General features: G+C 42.4%; 1 protein-coding gene across 2 annotated transcripts in view; it reads left to right on the top strand.

Moving 5' to 3' along the window:
• Positions 1-16,640, top strand: part of LOC141127245 (keratin, type II cytoskeletal 80-like) — a 94,074-nt gene that overhangs the window by 46,142 nt on the left and 31,292 nt on the right. For both annotated transcript variants that reach the window (XM_073613516.1, XM_073613517.1), the window contains exons 4-5: positions 10,875-10,970; positions 15,518-15,682. In XM_073613516.1, coding sequence (XP_073469617.1) covers positions 10,875-10,970; positions 15,518-15,682 — 261 coding nt within the window. The remainder of the gene's footprint in view (positions 1-10,874; positions 10,971-15,517; positions 15,683-16,640) is intronic.

The following is a 16,640-nucleotide window of genomic DNA, read 5'->3' as shown; positions in this document are numbered from 1 at the left end:
CCAACCTATGTGTGTGATTATGTGTCAGTATTACATTGTATATCCCTGTATGTTGCGGTCATTCAGGTGATTATCTAATAGTTTCTTGAAGCTATCAATGCTCCCCGCTGAGACCACCGCCTGTGGAAGGGAATTCCACATCCTTGCCGCTCTTACAGTAAAGAACCCTCTACATAGTTTAAGGTTAAACCTCTTTTCTTCTAATTGTAATGAGTGGCCACGAGTCTTATTAAACTCTCTTCTGCGAAAAAGTTTTATCCCTATTGTGGGGTCACCAGTACAGTATTTGTAAATTGAAATCATATCCCCTTTCAAGCGTCTCTTCTCCAGAGAGAATAAGTTCAGTGCTTGCAACCTTTCCTCATAACTAAGATCCTCCAGACCCTTTATTAGCTTTGTTGCCCTTCTTTGTACTCGCTCCATTTCCAGTACATCCTTCCTGGTGCGGCCGGACCAGAGTCTTTTAGAGTGGGAGAATTATCGTTTTATCTCTGGAGTTGATCCCCTTTTTAATGCATGCCAATATTCTGTTTGCTTTGTTAGCAGAAGCTTGGCATTGCATGCCATTGCTGAGCCTATCATCTACTAGGACCCCCAGGTCCTTTTCCATCCTAGATTCCCCCAGAGGTCCTCCCCCCAGTGTATAGATTGCATTCATATTTTTGCCACCCAAATGCATTATTTTACATTTTTCTACATTGAACCTCATTTGCCATGTAGTCGCCCACCCCATTAATTTGTTCAGGTCTTTTTGCAAGGTTTCCACGTCCTGCAGAGAAGTTATTGCCCTGCTTAGCTTCGTATCGTCTGCAAATACAGAGATTGAACTGTTTATCCCATCCTCCAGGTCGTTTATGAACAAATTAAATAGGATTGGTCCCAGCACAGAACCCTGGGGAACCCCACTACCCATCCCTGACCATTCTGAGTACTCCCCATTTATCACCACCCTCTGAGCTCGCCCTTGTAGCCAGTTTTCAATCCATGGACTGGGGATTTTACCCTGTCCAAATTACCTAACAGCTAGCTTCCTGGCACTAATACTCAAGACAATACACGTAGTTTCTGCTCCGCGCCTTCCAGGCCGCAGTCTGTTGGTCACACACAGACCTCCCTGCAGGCAGGCTTTGAATGGCGTCCCAAGAGGCCAGTCAAATGGTTGCGCTGCCCCTTTTATTTGCCTACCCAGCAGGCTGTTCTCTGACCGGGCATTGTGGGTAGGTGAACTGGGGATTGTGGGTAGGTAGTTCACAGACTGAGTTTTAGCACTTGAGTCATTTCCTCATTCACTACATCTCCCACAATGATTTGCAGCGTGGCTTTAATGAAACCAAAGGACACTAGAGGGAGCCAAACTCTTATTTAAAGAATATCACATTATTTACATAGTAACTTAGGTGGCAAAAACCCCTGCGTTACACGTAAAAAAGAGAGATCACCGTATAAGTGATGTTAGCAATCTCCCCCGCTGTGCTTTTATGTTCTAAAAGGTTGGCTGCCCCTCCACCAGAACACACTGGCTACCAGAGCTGATCGGATGCAGGTTGGATGCTGGTTTTCCAGCATACCCATTCGACAAAAGTCACACTGGCTTCTGGAGAACAGAGAGCTGTACACACGGGTCGTAAGTAGGCCAGTTCCTGCCGAATCACCAATCATCTTCCAGATCTGCACTGTGATCCAGTATGAAACTTCTATCTGCAAATACAGCGTAGATTGCAAAGTTCAAAGCTGGCCATAAGCGCAGCAATTTTCTGGAAATGTTAACCACTTTCAATCAAGTTGGAATGAACATTTCAAGCTTTTGAATATTGAAATTAGGGGTTTTGATTGGCCTCAAGGGGATAGCATTAAAATTGCCTTGATCAAACTTGATGAAAAATTATATTTGCTTTCAGTGACTTTGCCATAGTTTTTCTAGTTTCCAAAAATTTTTTTCAAAACCTGTACTGAAGCTGTCAATTTATAGCCTAGTTCGATCAATCAAATTTGTGGATGGTAGATTGGTTGTTTTTAGGCAACCACTTTGGATTGTATTTTCAGTTCCGGGTCAATTGAAAGTGGTTAAACTTGCCTGAAATTTGCCATGTGTATGGCCAACCTTACTCTCTGTTGTATGCAGCTGCAACAATGTTTCAGTCTGTCCCTCACCAGGACACTGTAGAAAGGACTGCTGCTATATATGTGTGAACAGGGACCTTTCTGTAGCAGTCCTTGCAAACCTTTTGTTTTCTTTCACGTTTAAAGGCGAGCTTCAGTCAATTATGCAAAAATTAATAGTCAGCAGGTACAAAAACTGCAGCTGCTGAGTTGTAATAAACAGAAACTCACCTGTCCAAAGATCCAGTACCTTCTTCACCCGACCCGGTTCTTCATCAGTTCTCAGGTTCCCGGCGCAGGTTAACTGTGGATAGCTGGTTGTGATTCCTCGCTGCTTCCCAGCTGGCTGCTCATCCCGGCTTCAGCACCCCCAAGCACCCAGCTGGCACCACCCCTGCTCCCCCCCAAAAAATAAATCAAAATGTGTCAGGTTAGGGGAAGGAGGAGGAAGAGGCGAACTTCCCTATTTGGGAGAAGTTTCACTTTAACTTTTACACAAAAGTTTAATAGGATTTTAAACGTGAAGGATTTAAGGTAAAGCTCTTCACAGTTGGCATACTCATCTGGTATTTGCATGATTTACCAGTAAAAACACTGTATAGATCACTTGATTTCTTATTTCAAAAGTTATAATCACTGTCTGATGTTCTCAGGAAAAGTGGGATAGTGGAAACAACTAATGCAGCGTACATACGGGAGAACTTTTTGACCGGACTGGTCCGACGGTCTATCCGACGGACTTTCGGCAGACTTCCGGTGGACTTTCCCAACGAACAGATTTGCCTACACACGATCACACCAAAGTCCGATGGATTCATACGCAATGACGTATGACCGGGACCGGACTAAAATAAGAAAGTTGATAGCCAGTAGCCAATAGCTGCCCTAGCGTCGGTTTTTGTCCGTCGGACTAGCATACAGACGAGCAGACTTTTCGACCGGACTCGAGTCCGTCGGAAAGATTTGAAACATGTTCCAAATCTAAGGTCCGTCAGATTTTTGACCGAAAAAGTTCGCTGCAGGTCCGATGAAGCCCACACACGGTCGAATTGTCCGCCGGACTCGGTCCATTGGACCAGTCCGGTCGAAAAGTCTGCTCTTGTGTACGCGGCATAATTTCCACAATGGCACATTACAGAAAGAGATAAAACAGGAATCTGGTTTTTTGAACAAGCCAGATTATAAGCACCTGCAGATATCAATGCAGTTGGGTTTTGAAAACCTAGCTAGTAGCTACCCTAAGGAAAAACAAGGACATCCTCCTTACAGCCTGTTGTATCCATATGCACTACAGTGATAACAGGCTGCATATGTTTTTTCACATCTTTTAGAATACTGTATTCTAGGGAAATGTGCACAATCACAGTAGCTTATATAGTAATTTCCTTTGAGAGAACATATGACAGGGTAATTTACAGGCAGGAGACTGTGGGAGACAAGGGCACACTTGTAAATCTATTGCTGAAAGCACCTAAGACATTGCCTTCATCTCTCAAAAATTGTGCTATGGAAACTTAAAAGAGATACCCAATCTGATAATAAGACTTCCTGTGAGCAATCAAGTCTACTTCAGAGAATCACCTTACAACGGTGTCAGTGAAACATCTCAAAATACTACTGACAGTTGAACTTTCAGTTCGTGTCCACAGATCTACTAACGCCAGGATCATGCACAACAATACTAACATTCATCATTTCATGGACTCTGTAACTAGTGACTCTAAACCACTATCTCTTTCAGTGTATATACTACTGAGTTGTTCACAGAGAACCAGCTGCAACCTCATGCTAGTCCTTTTATTGATGGAACTACACCTGGCAACTGCAAACAGTAATGTGACTTCACATGGGGAGTCCCAGTGAAAACCCCAAAGACTTGATTCCATATTACTGCCTGACTTATGACTAAAGCCGTGTACACACGAGTGGACTTTTCAGCATCAAACGTCTGACGGCCTTTCCAACGGACTTTCGACGGAGTTACGACAGACTTTCGGACGACCAGACTTGCCCACACATGAACAGACTAAAGTCTGTTCGAAAGTCCGTTGGTATGAACGTGATGACGTACGAAGTACTAGAATAAGGAAGTTCATAGCCAGTAGCCAATAGCTGCCCTTGCGTCCTTTTTTGTCCGTCGGACTAGCATACAGAGGAACGGATTTTTCGACCAGACTCGAGTCCATCGGAAAGATTTGAAACTTTCCGAATCTAAAGTCCATCTGATTTTCGACAGAAAAAGTCAGCTGAAGGTCCGATGAAGCCCACACACGGTCGGATTGTCCGACGGATTCATTCCGTCAGACCAGTCCAGTCGAAAAGTCCGCCCGTGTGTACATGGCATAACAGCTCAAGCAGCCAAGAGTCTTGCTAGCAGTTAGAGACCTAAAAAATGCATCAAAGTCTTCTACCCCAGCCTTCAAAACAGAGCATTCTCCACTGGTTTAAAGTGGTTGTTAAGCCACTCTAATCTGTATACACCATCAGCAGTGCCTCCTATTGTAGTACAGTATCCCCCTCTGTTTGTGATTTATAAAAATAAATGCTGCAAATACCTAATTTCACTGCCGAGATTGTGATCACATGACTGCCCAGTTTTCTCCTCCCCTCCTCTGAGAGATGCAGTGGGCAGAGCTGAGATTCCTCTGCTGATGTCAGTCTGGAGGGGAGGAGGAGAGAGCTGGCTGGTCATGTGGTTGCAATCTCAGCTCTTAAATTAGGTATTTACAGCATTTATATTTATTAATCATTCACAGAGGGGGACACTGCAATATGAGGCAGTGCTGATAGTGTATACAGGTTAGTGTTATGAGAGCAGCAGGAGGGGCAGCTCACACACAGACAGAGAGGGGAGGGGGGAAGCAGACACAGGAGCAGAGAGGAGAGCAGATAGCAGGTTGCTGATGACAGAGGCACGTAAACTGACCATGGTGTCAGGGCTCAGCAGCCATGATACACCGTGGTCAATTTACAGAGGGGTGGGGAGAAACTGGCAGGATCAGCCAGGTTTTTAGGTGTTAGAGTGGGCCAAATGACACAGGACAAGCACTGTGTCATATAACATGCTTTAACCGCTTAACCGCAGGTTGGCACTCCTGCACGAATCGGCGTCATTGTTCGTCGGCTGCTTTAAATAGAATAGGAGGTGCTCCGGGATCCGATGCGCCTGGCCGGAAGCTGCGATGTCCGCTGGCCAGCCACGATCGCTCCACAGAGAGACAGAATGGGGATCTGTCAATGTAAACAGACAGATCTCCGTTCTGTCAAGGGAGTAAAGAGTGATTAGGAACAGCGGTCTCTCTCTACTCCCATACAGTTATGCCGCGTACACACGATCGGAAATTCGGTCAGCAAAAGACAGATGAGAGCTTTTGGTCGGAAAATGCAACCGTGTGTACGCTCCATCGGACTTTTGCTGGCGGAATTCCCGCCAGCAAAAGATTGAGAGCAGGTTCTCAATTTTTCGTTTGGAAAAAGTTCCTATCTGAAAATGCGATCGTCTGTACAAATTCCGACGTGCAAAATTCCTACGCATGCTCGGAAACAATTCGACGCATGCTCGGAAGCATTGAACTTCATTTTCTCGGCTCGTCGTGGTGTTGTACGTCACCGCGTTCTTGACGGTCAAAAGTTCAGAGAACTTTTGTGTGACCGTGTGTATGCAAGGCAAGCTTGAGCGGAATTCCGTCGGAAGAACCATCCAAGTTTTTTCTGAGGGAAAATCCGCTCGTGTGTACGCGGCATGAACACCTGCCAGGGAACACACTTAACCCCTTGATCGGCCCCTAGTGTTAACCTCTTCCCTGCCAGTGACATTTATACAATAATCGGTGGCTATTTTAAGCAATGATCACTGCATAAATGTCAATGGTCCCAAAAAAGTGTCAAAAGTGTCTGATCTGTCCACTGCAATGTCGCAGTCCCGCTAAAAATTGCTGATCGCCGCAATTACTAGTAAAATAAAAATGAATAATAAAAATGCCATAAACATATTTTGCGCAAACCAATCAATACACACTTATTGCGATTTTTTTTTTTTTTACCAGAAATATGTAGAAGAATACATATTGGCCTAACGTGATGAAAAAATGTGTTTTTAAAATTTTATTTTGGATATGTATTAGAGCAAAAAGTAAAAAATATTAGTTTTTTTTCAAAATTGTCGCGCTTTTTTGTTTATAGCAGAAACAATAAAAAACGCAGAGATGATCAAATACCACCAAAAGAAAGCTCTATTTGTGGGAAAAAAGGGACGTCAATTTTATTTGGGTACAGCGTTGCACGACCGCGCAATAGTCAGTTAAAACGACGCAGTGCTGTATCCCAAAAAATGGCCTGGTCATTAAGGGGGCAAATCCTTCCGGTCCTTAAGTGGTTAAAGGAGCAGGATCCTTTTTTTGGGGGGGTTAACAAACGCTTTAAAGCAGAGCCTCCGGAGGACAGAATCATCTGGAGTTCCTTAAAGTGATACTAAAGTCTCTTGCTATGGGGCACCTGAGCCAAGCTGCAGCACCGTGTGTCCATTCAGACATGGAGCCCCGGATAGGCCCCGCCCCCTCTCTGGCTCACTGACTTTGACAGCAGCAGGAGCCAATGGGGCTCCACTGCTGTCTCAGCCAATGAGGAGGAGAGTCCCGGGCAGCCGAGTCTCTTGTGCAACATCGCTGGATAGAGATGGGCTCAGGTAAATATTAGGGGGGCTGCTACACACAGAAGGTTTTTTATCCTAATACATAGAATGCATTAAGATAAAAAAAAAAAAACTTCTGCCTTTACAATCACTTTAAGATCAATAAAAGAGGCTTTTCCATGTCTACCTCTAAATGGTTACACATGCTTTGCACCCATAGAGAAGTGACTTAATGCCTTGATTCGAAGAGATGTCAAAATTATCCCAGTTTCTGATGTTTTTGGGCTTGTGCATGTTTTCTCTCTTATGTTTATTTTTTATTGTAGCACTACCCCACTAAGAGTTTTAGATGAAAGGGATCCCCCACTCCTGCACAGCCAAGGACACCAAATCTTCACAAGCATCCAGAGTCGGAGAACAGTCCGTGTTTTTTTTTTTTTTTGGTTATTCATTAGAGGGTAATAACTTGGATAGGGATGGGAGGTTATGGGATGCCCACTTGACTTCAACAACTTAAGGTACAACTCCCTATATACAGTCTCTTCTCTTCTTTCCTCCTGCACAGAAACTTGCTTTCGCCAGCTGAATCACTCTTGAGATGATCTGACAGGCTTCCAGTCAGATTTAGCAACAGCCCATTACAGGCAGGAACTCGCAGCCCACTTCAGTGTAGCTCTGATATAGTTAAACAGAATGTAACTTCTTCTCTGTGGCCACTGATCCCAGAACCACCTATCCAGGCACTGCCAACCCACCTGACTGAATCTGCCCCTTTCATTAGCCCTCCTGGCTGTCTGTCTAAATCAACCCACCTGGCTGACTCTTCACCAGCCCATCTGGTTGACTCTCAGAAGATCTCTCAGGGAAAGGACTGAAGACTTAAGCACACCACTGTCTTCAAGTGAGACTGGCTACATGTGACAGTCTCCCCCCTTTGTTAGTCCCAACGGTGTTGACTACTCACTCTGACTTCTCTTGCTCCCCTGCCTCCAGGAAGAATTCCTCCTCTGTGTTTTATCAGGATTCTTCCAGCACCCGAGCCCTGGCCCACGGCAGGACACTCCCCCCCAGACTAGTTGGCACCCCTGAGAGCCACTGACAGCCTCCTCAACACTGAATCTCCATCTTTCACCCCGCTGCCCCACTGGCATGACTCATCAATGTTTAAAGGCTCCCTGCCAAGCCCACACTCGGGGGCCTCCAAATATGCTGAGCAGCCCTTTCTAGTCTCCACCCACTATTTTCCAGAAAGTTCTCCAACATTCTGGAAACAGGGGGAGGCACCAGAGAGCTGCTGAGATGAGTCATCCAGGCCTGACCTTTAATAAACCCTGACCCAATTAAGACTCACCAGCTTAAATCAGGGTATGGTTTGCCTACACTCACTTCTAGCACACACTAGAGCAGGGGTCTCAAACTGGCGGCCCTCCAGCTGTTGCAAAACTACAAGTCCTATGAGGCATTGCAAAGCTGGCAGTTACAAGCATGACTCCCACATACAGAGGCATGATGGGACTTGTATTTTTGCAACAGCTGGAGGGCTGCCAGTTTGAGACCCCTGCACTAGAGGGTGCTACATTATGTCCAGGGACAAGTCAAACTTTATGTATTTTACTGGGTTATAGTGAAATCTAAAGATTTCAGGCAGATAATATTCTGACCCACTTATGTGTATGTTGTCTGTGTAACTGTATCAGGCTGTCTTGGTTTGATATTTGCCTACTGTAGAGGTAGTTTTGGACCACTACAACTATGTGAATTTGTTTCTCCCTTTGTCTATCATTCCTGTTTAGTGCTAGTTAGTTTAGTGCTAGCTAGATTCTCCCTGTTTTTATTAAGGTTCCCTGAGTGTCGATATATATACAGGACTTCAGAAAGTCATTGCCTATTTACACTTCAAAGTAAAGCAAAAACATCCTTTGTACTGTAATTATTTGAAATACAATTGCATTGCAATCAACGCCTGTCTTATTGAAGAGTTAAACTGCCTGTGGATGGTGCCAAGGTAGCAGGTGACCAGACTGTCCAGAGTATATATGGAGGTATGGTAATACAAAAAGTAGTATGTGAAACAGAGCAACCACATATAACTTAAAGAAATTTCCCAAGCATGCAATTGAAAATAATTTTTTTTCCCATGTCACTATTGAAGTTTTTTTAATGTTTTTTTGCTTTGTTAAATACCCTATGACATTGCCCAGCTCCCCGTGAACTTTTCGTCAATAGATTGCCTATTATGCCGCGTACACACGAGCAGATTTTCCGTCTGAAAAAACTTGGTTCGTTTTTCCGACGGAATTCCACTCAAGCTTGGCTTGCATACACACGGTCACACAAAAGTTCTCTGAACTTTTGACCATCAAGAACACGGTGATGTATAACACTACGACAAGCCAATAAAATGAAGTTCAATGCTTCCGAGCATGCGTCGAATTGTTTCCGAGCATGCGCAGGAATTTTGCACGTCGGAATTTGTACAGACAATTGCATTTTCGGATAGGAACTTTTTCCGACCGAAAAATTGAAAACATGATCTCAATCTTTTGCTGGCGGGAATTCCGCCAGCAAAAGTCTGATGGAGCATACACATAGTCGCATTTTCCGACCAAAAGCTCTCATCGGTCTTTTGCTGGCCAAATTTCTGATTGTGTGTACGTGGCATTAGCCTAGAAAAAGGACAGAATTTAGTAAGGCAGGCCGTTGACGGAGCAAATTTCTTTCTTGCGACCACGTGTTGACAGGGGAATCCTTCCTGTGGTGCCATTGTATTCTTCCCATGGGGGGCAGTGGAAGCCACCACCCCCCCTCACCCCCTCCCAAGAAAAGACAGTGATTATTGCTAGTAACTATACCAGCTGCTACCACCTGCTAGCAATTATCTATGTAAAATCGGGCAGGCTGGTTGAACCCAAGTTGATCGATCGATCGATCAACTTGGGTACATTCATTAAAAATGAAAAACGAATGCGCAAACCAAAATATATCCCAAACCTAAAGGGGTGGCAGCCAACATAAAAAGAGTGTCCCCACAAAACAGAATACTAATTAAATATAATAAATGTGACACTAACTCAAATAAAGTGCTATAATAAACAAAATCAGTATTCACATAATCAATAAATCAATCAATCAATCAAGTCCATAAATATAAGTCCAATCAGTGAAATAACAATTCAAAATTCATATATGTGCATTAATTGATTATGTGAATATTGATTTTGTTTATTATAGCACTTTATTTGAGTTAGTGCCACATTTATTATATTTAATTATTATTGGGTACATTCAGCCTGCCCATACATGGCTCGAATCTTGGCCGGTTCAGCAACCATCTATGGCCTGGACTAACACAATAGACAGATGACAAACCCCCCACAAGACAAACATGGGCAGATTTGCCCATCCCTAAAAGCTTTAAAAAAATGCTAGAGATATACAGCATAAACAAATGCTTTATTTTTGTTTTCGTTGCGACAACAGTTCAATATAGATAGGAGATTCGACATGACGCTGACAATAGCGATCTGTGTCCATCGAACCTGTGGTCGAATGTGCCTAACCTTAGCTCTATTAGTCCAAGATTATTCTACATAGAGAGAAAAGATTCGACATAGAGAGAAAAGATTCGACATTATAGAGACAATAGCAAAAAAGGTCAAATGTGCCAAACCTAACTATTAGTCCCAGATTATTCGACATAGAGAGAAAAGATTCGACATGTAGATTCGACGAAGCAGTCGCCGCGAGCAGACATTTATGGTCAAATGCTTCGCCCATAGGCTATAGAAGAATTCTGATGTTGGTTGACTAGTAATAATAATTAATAAATATCATTATTACTAGTGTCATGCAACATTAGAATTCTACTATAGCTTGTAGGCGGAACATTCGACCGGAAATGTACGATTGCGGCGTTGTACAGTTTAGCTTCTCCGTCGAATCTTCTTAGAACATTCAACAGAAACCATAAGCCTTCAATGACAGATTCGACCTTAATTATTTTGGATTTTCGGACGAATGCATTTTTTACGAAACAAAATTAAAAAAAAACTAATTTCGGGAGTAACTAAATAAATACATTTTTCGGACGAAAATGAAATTCCGAAACAAAATATTTCAGTGTGCACATGTCTATTTTTTACAGGATGTAGATGCTTGTAGTTTGGACAAGACTGAACTCGAAGTAAAACATGGCCATCTGAAGGGAATTATAGAACTGCTTACCACTGTCTATGAGCAGGTAAATAGAAATGTTTCCTAAATTCTATGTGTCTGTAACCTTACATTGTCCTTTTCTTAAGATTTGCCCTGTGAACAAAACTCAGAGTGTATGCTATGATTTCTTGCACTTTGCATTTCTATACTGCATATGCCTGGCTGCATTTTCATTTCTGTTGCTTTCTGTGGACAGTCACTGAGGATTCTATTGCATTTCTCGCACTACACCAGGGGTGTTAAACGCAATTTCATTGTGGGTCACATCAACATTATAGTTGCCCTCATAGGGCAGGTTGTATCTGTAAGACTAGATGTTCACAGCATCCCACTGCCACTTACATCAGATGTCAAGAGCCTCCCCACCATCAGAAATCAAGAGTCTCAAACCTCACACCACAGTGCACTCCCCCCCACCTTTACCTTGTGCTGCTGCTGGGAAGGAGCTGGGGGCAGAGCTGGGAAGCAGAGAGTGCAGGGTCTGGAGGAGGAGGGCTAGAGTCAGCTGCAGGAGTCTGCTGAATGGAGAGGCGAAGACAAGGGGCTGCTGCGGCTGCTCAGAGAGACATAGGATCTGTAAGAGGAGTTCTGTCATCCTCTCTGCCTCCTACTGCTGAGATGGGGAGGGGGACACAAAGAAAAGCCTCTGCACAGAGAAGCGCATGATCTGGTGGAGGACGTCTGTCCTCCTCTCTGCTGCTGACTGCTGAGACAAGGTGGAGGTGGAGAAGCTGGGGTTCTGCAGCTGCCAGAGACATGCAAGGGCCTCCATGAAATTACCTGGTGGGCCAGATTCGACCGGCAGGCCTTGTGTTTGAAACATGCTCTAGAACAGGGGTCTTCAAACTACGGCCCTCCAGTTGTTCAGGAACTACAATTCCCATCATGCCTAGTCATGTCTGTGAATGTCAGAGTTTAACAATGCCTCATGGGATGTGTAATTCCGCAACAGCTGGAGGGCCGTAGTTTGAAGATTCCTGCTCTAGAATATCCCCACTTATCTTATGTCTGTCTACATGTCTACAACTGACTGCCCTTTATAAACCATAGCCATAAATGAGTTAACCATAATTTCGTTAGTCACACAGGGCCATAATTAGTGGGTAAAGCTATAGGGTTACAGGATACAGGAGATTCACAGCTAGTTTTCTGCATGTCTTATGTTTGGTACAACAACTAGAATTCAACTAAATTCCAATAAAGAGCTTTTTTGTTTTCTTGCTCTAGTGAATAGGCAACAAATAACAGCCATGCTGTATTTTTCCCCCAAAAAGTCTTTACCTAACTGCATGTAACCTCATCCATCCACATGTAATGTAAGTATCCTATTCCATCTACATGTATTTTTTTTTTTAATTTTTAGCCACAGTGACAGACATATTTCTTTAGCATTTTAGTCAAGTTTTGACCCTCGTCTCATTGAATCAGACACCCAATAGCCCAAGTACACTGTTAAGTAAAACATAAACATGTTTTTATACAGTACATCATTATTATTTCAGTAGAGTAGGTCAGCAACTAAAAAAAAGTTATCATCCTGTAAAAAGGAATCTGGCAGTAAAGGTGTCACTGAAAGCATTTCAGTGCCACCCCTACCCACAATAGAAGTACTGGGCTATCAGCAGCAGGAAAATTATGCTGTTCCCAAGCATGTCACAATATACCAGCAAACTGATTCACTGCCTGCCAAGAACCTTGCATTGTCAGCCTTACAGTTTGTACTTCAGTTGCAACAAAGTGATGAGAAAGTGCCCTAGTGCGCCCCCTGTAGAGTGGCAGCAGTGTGTTGAGTGCAGTAACGCTTGCTGCACTCGAGCACCAGACACCGAAAGAAACCGGAACCATCAGGTGGAGTGATCTCTTCCCAACAGTCGTACAATGCAGATAAGTAAGCCACTAAACACTAATGCTTGGGGGGTTATTGTAATGTCACAGCCTGCCACTGACCACCAATGTGATGGGGAGGGCAGTTATTACAGCCCAGGCATGCCACTGACCACTAATGCTGGAAGGGGGTAATTATTACAGCCTTCTACTGGCCACCAGTGCTAAGGAAGTTTAACATTACTACCTCTAACAACCAATGAAGGGTGGATTATTGTGACCACTTACACCAATGTTGGACATTAATATCACTGCCACTGCCACTATTGATGGGGCTTATTTTCTCCCACAATACAAGCTATATACTATAAAGTGAAACCCACTTTATTTGCTAGTTTTCCAGGTGTTAGGCAGGAGGCATGCTATGTGCCATACATTATTCTTCTTGATCCCTTCAAGGCATCCCTCTTGAATATTTTCAAATGTTCGTAACTATGCAGGAGATAGCATTCCTGCGCTTCCGCACATTGGACAGATTGATGCTAAAGTTGGCCATAGATGGAAAGAATTTCAAACAAAAAGTATTAGTAAAATTGGTACGAAAATTTTTAGAACATTTTAAAAACATTCAAATGACTTTTCGAAAGATTTCATTTGCTTTTACGTTTGATTTTGGAATTAATGGACTTTACAAATGAAACCGCATACTCTGAAATTTCATTCAAGAAAAACTTTTCAACATGCCCCTTCAAATTTCCTCATCACTATGGTCGAAAATGAATGCTGATTCGAAAAATGAACAAACTTTCTTAGAACACTCTTTTCCTAAGAATTTTTGTTTGAACTTATACCCATCTATAGCCAGCTTAAGTTCAGTATCGCCACATAAAATTGCAACTGTACTCACAGCTGCTGCTGTCCGCTCTCCACTGGACAATTCTATTCCCACCCCAGCATGCATGACATCTAATTTCATAATTATTACTAATAATTAATTTTAATTTTTTGGGTGGGGGGTGTTGTTTAAAATTATGTTTAGTGGGTACAAGTTATGCTAGGTACACCACTGGTTCACTTAAGTCTCTAGCTATGGTTGTTTCTGCTGAAAGCAACAGCAGCACTGTTTCCTTGAGATGAAAGTAGGTCATAATTGAGAAACTTACCAGTGTAGATAAAACATGGAAATTTGGTTAGAGTGATGAAAAAAAGACATCAGATGATTGAAGAAAATACACAAAAGTAAATGCGGAGAGGTCTGCTTCTATAATGAAAAGTTTTCTTGTCTCCTCTTATCCAGCCTTGTTGGGAAGCAATAGCATTGAAGATCTAAAGGCAGAACTTTGGCCATTTTTACATTCCAATCTTTTTATTAAGTTTTTATTCGTTTAACAGAACAGAGCCTCCACGAGGGGGAACAAGTAAGCAGACACTTGTGTACAGATTCCCTTCTTGGGATAACTAATGTAGTAAAGACAAAGCAGATGAGAAATACGGTTACATTTCAACAGTTGCTAGAACGCTAGAGGAAAGAGCAGGTTCATCTATCTTTTTCAACATTCTCGCCTGCTGTTTTACTTGCACCAAGTGCCTAAACAAAAGCAAATTACCATCAAGTGGAAATTTTACATGGCCGCCCAAAAGAAGGAAGAAGGAGGCAGGGCAAGGGGGAGACAAGAAGAAGGTTAGAGAAAGGACGAAAGTAGAAAATATATGAGCAAGATCCCCAGGCCTCACTAGACTCTCTCCAGGTACTGCAGCCAAGGCTTTCAGGTCTTTTCAATTTTTGATTGGGTATTATTGAGAGTACCCAAGAGTTTATTGTTAATCATTATCCGGTTTAGTTTTTGAGTAACGTATTCAAGTGAGATCACCGACTGGTTCCAACACCTAGTAACAGCAATTCTAGCTGCCATGATAACGTAGGATATACAAAAAAAAGGGCAATTTCAGGTTTTCTGGAGATGTTCATCTCCATTACTGAGTGTATTAGATCCTTATCCAAAATCTAGTGATTTTGGGGCATTGCCACCAAATGTGGCACTTGGTTCCCGGTTATAAACATCGCCTAAAGCAAGAAGAGGTCTTGTGGGCATATTTTATCAACTCTGGTAGGGACCATGTACCACCTTAACAGCATTTTGTAATTGGATTTTACCAGGGTTTTGTTAAGAGATACTTTGGCCAGATTATTGGCTACTTCTTGCCATTCGTCCAGGTCTAAGGTGCTTTTCAAATCTCATTCCTATTGGGTCATGCAGGGAAGTTTGTGCGTTGGAGTAACTAAAAGCTCATATAAAGGTAGACACATGGCTCCTCTGGAGTGTGGCAGCCTTGCAAGAGAATTCAAAGGATGTTAGAGTAAGCTGGAGAGTCGCCCCTTTTAGTTTGGATGGTAGAAAGACGAAATCTAGCAGTATTGAAACCTTTGGCCATTGACAATAATCAGCAAAGCGAATGTAAAGCTTTTTATTCATCCTTCTAATCAGTTTGGTGGTCAGAAATAAAATAAGTATTTTTTTCAAGTAACGAAAGCAAACACAAGGAACACACTTCCCCATACAAAAATAAGGTGTATATATAGGAATTACCAGAAGGCTAAAATGTTGTTGCCTGGAATTCTGCTTCCACCAAATTAGTTATTTTGGGTAACACCTCCACTACAAGAGCATGGCACACATGGTTGGAATGTAAAACCAACACTGTCCAAAAAAAGTAAGAATCCATTAATTGTGTCCCTTTTTGTCCTAGGAGCTGAAAGGAGTGATGGAGGAGTCTGGAGACATATCAGTGCTGTTGAACATGGACAGCAGATGTCCTTTGAAATTTGAAAATTTTGTACAAGAGATAAAGGAACGATATGAAAGTATTGCAGCAAAAAGTCGAGAAGAAGCAAGGGTTCTGTCCCAGAAAAAGGTAGATATATAAATATATAACAGTCAAGGTATTTGTATTGAATCATTATAAAATTCAATTATGCCCCATGTTATATTAAATTCTTAAGCAATAGTGTATTAAACATTAATAAATATTCTTAAACAATAATAATAAAATAGGCAGAAATGGAAAAGTGCTCCTACTGTCTGTACCCGTAAACAGTCACATACGCAATAAGCGCAATAAGATATTATCATTCTTTTATTAGTATCTTCCAGAGGTTGTTGCCAATATTATCACTGCCGTACTAAATACTGTACAGTCTATTGACCAAATACATTTTTCTCTTTAAGAAAAAAATATAAGGAAATATAAGCATTTAAATATTTCATATCTGAGTTTTGTATGATATAAATTTAGTCTTTTTTTTGACAGTTGTTAAAACCGAACAGAGACACAGTGGAGCCACTTTTTAATGCTCAAGTATGCACAACATACTTACACATTATGGTAAACATCTATGTGCTTCTGCCGCTGTTCTGCAGGAACCTCTCTATCTCGAATGTATCATTTGCAACTTGCATCTGCTATCTCTTGGGCAACCAATGATGATGCAAACTCTCCCACATTTCACAGAAAAATCCCATTAATTCCTAAGGAATCCTAAGGAAAGGTTTTACTTTTGTTGGGATACATGCTAGGCCACCTCTCTATAGGAATACATTGGCATGCACAAAATAATTAAAGGACCTGCTGGCAGAGTTTGCTGAAGTGCCATTGTGGCTCGGCGTGGACCTGGCAGGAGCATGGAATAAATGGGCATGCACAAAATAATTACAGGACCTGATGTCAGAATTTACCACATTATCATTGTGGCTTGCCATGGGCCTGACAGGACTACGGACAAATGCTATGAACCAGGGGAGAGTGGGGGTTATGAGGTTATTTAGCTATTTACAGTAACTGTGCAAGAGTACAGTTACTTGTTAAAAAAAAT

The sequence above is a fragment of the Aquarana catesbeiana genome, linkage group LG02 (assembly GCF_042186555.1).
Source record: "Aquarana catesbeiana isolate 2022-GZ linkage group LG02, ASM4218655v1, whole genome shotgun sequence".
NCBI classification, from domain to species: domain Eukaryota; kingdom Metazoa; phylum Chordata; class Amphibia; order Anura; family Ranidae; genus Aquarana; species Aquarana catesbeiana.
The sequence above is the reverse complement of the archived record's forward strand: the minus strand, read 5'-3'. Positions and strand labels throughout refer to the sequence as shown.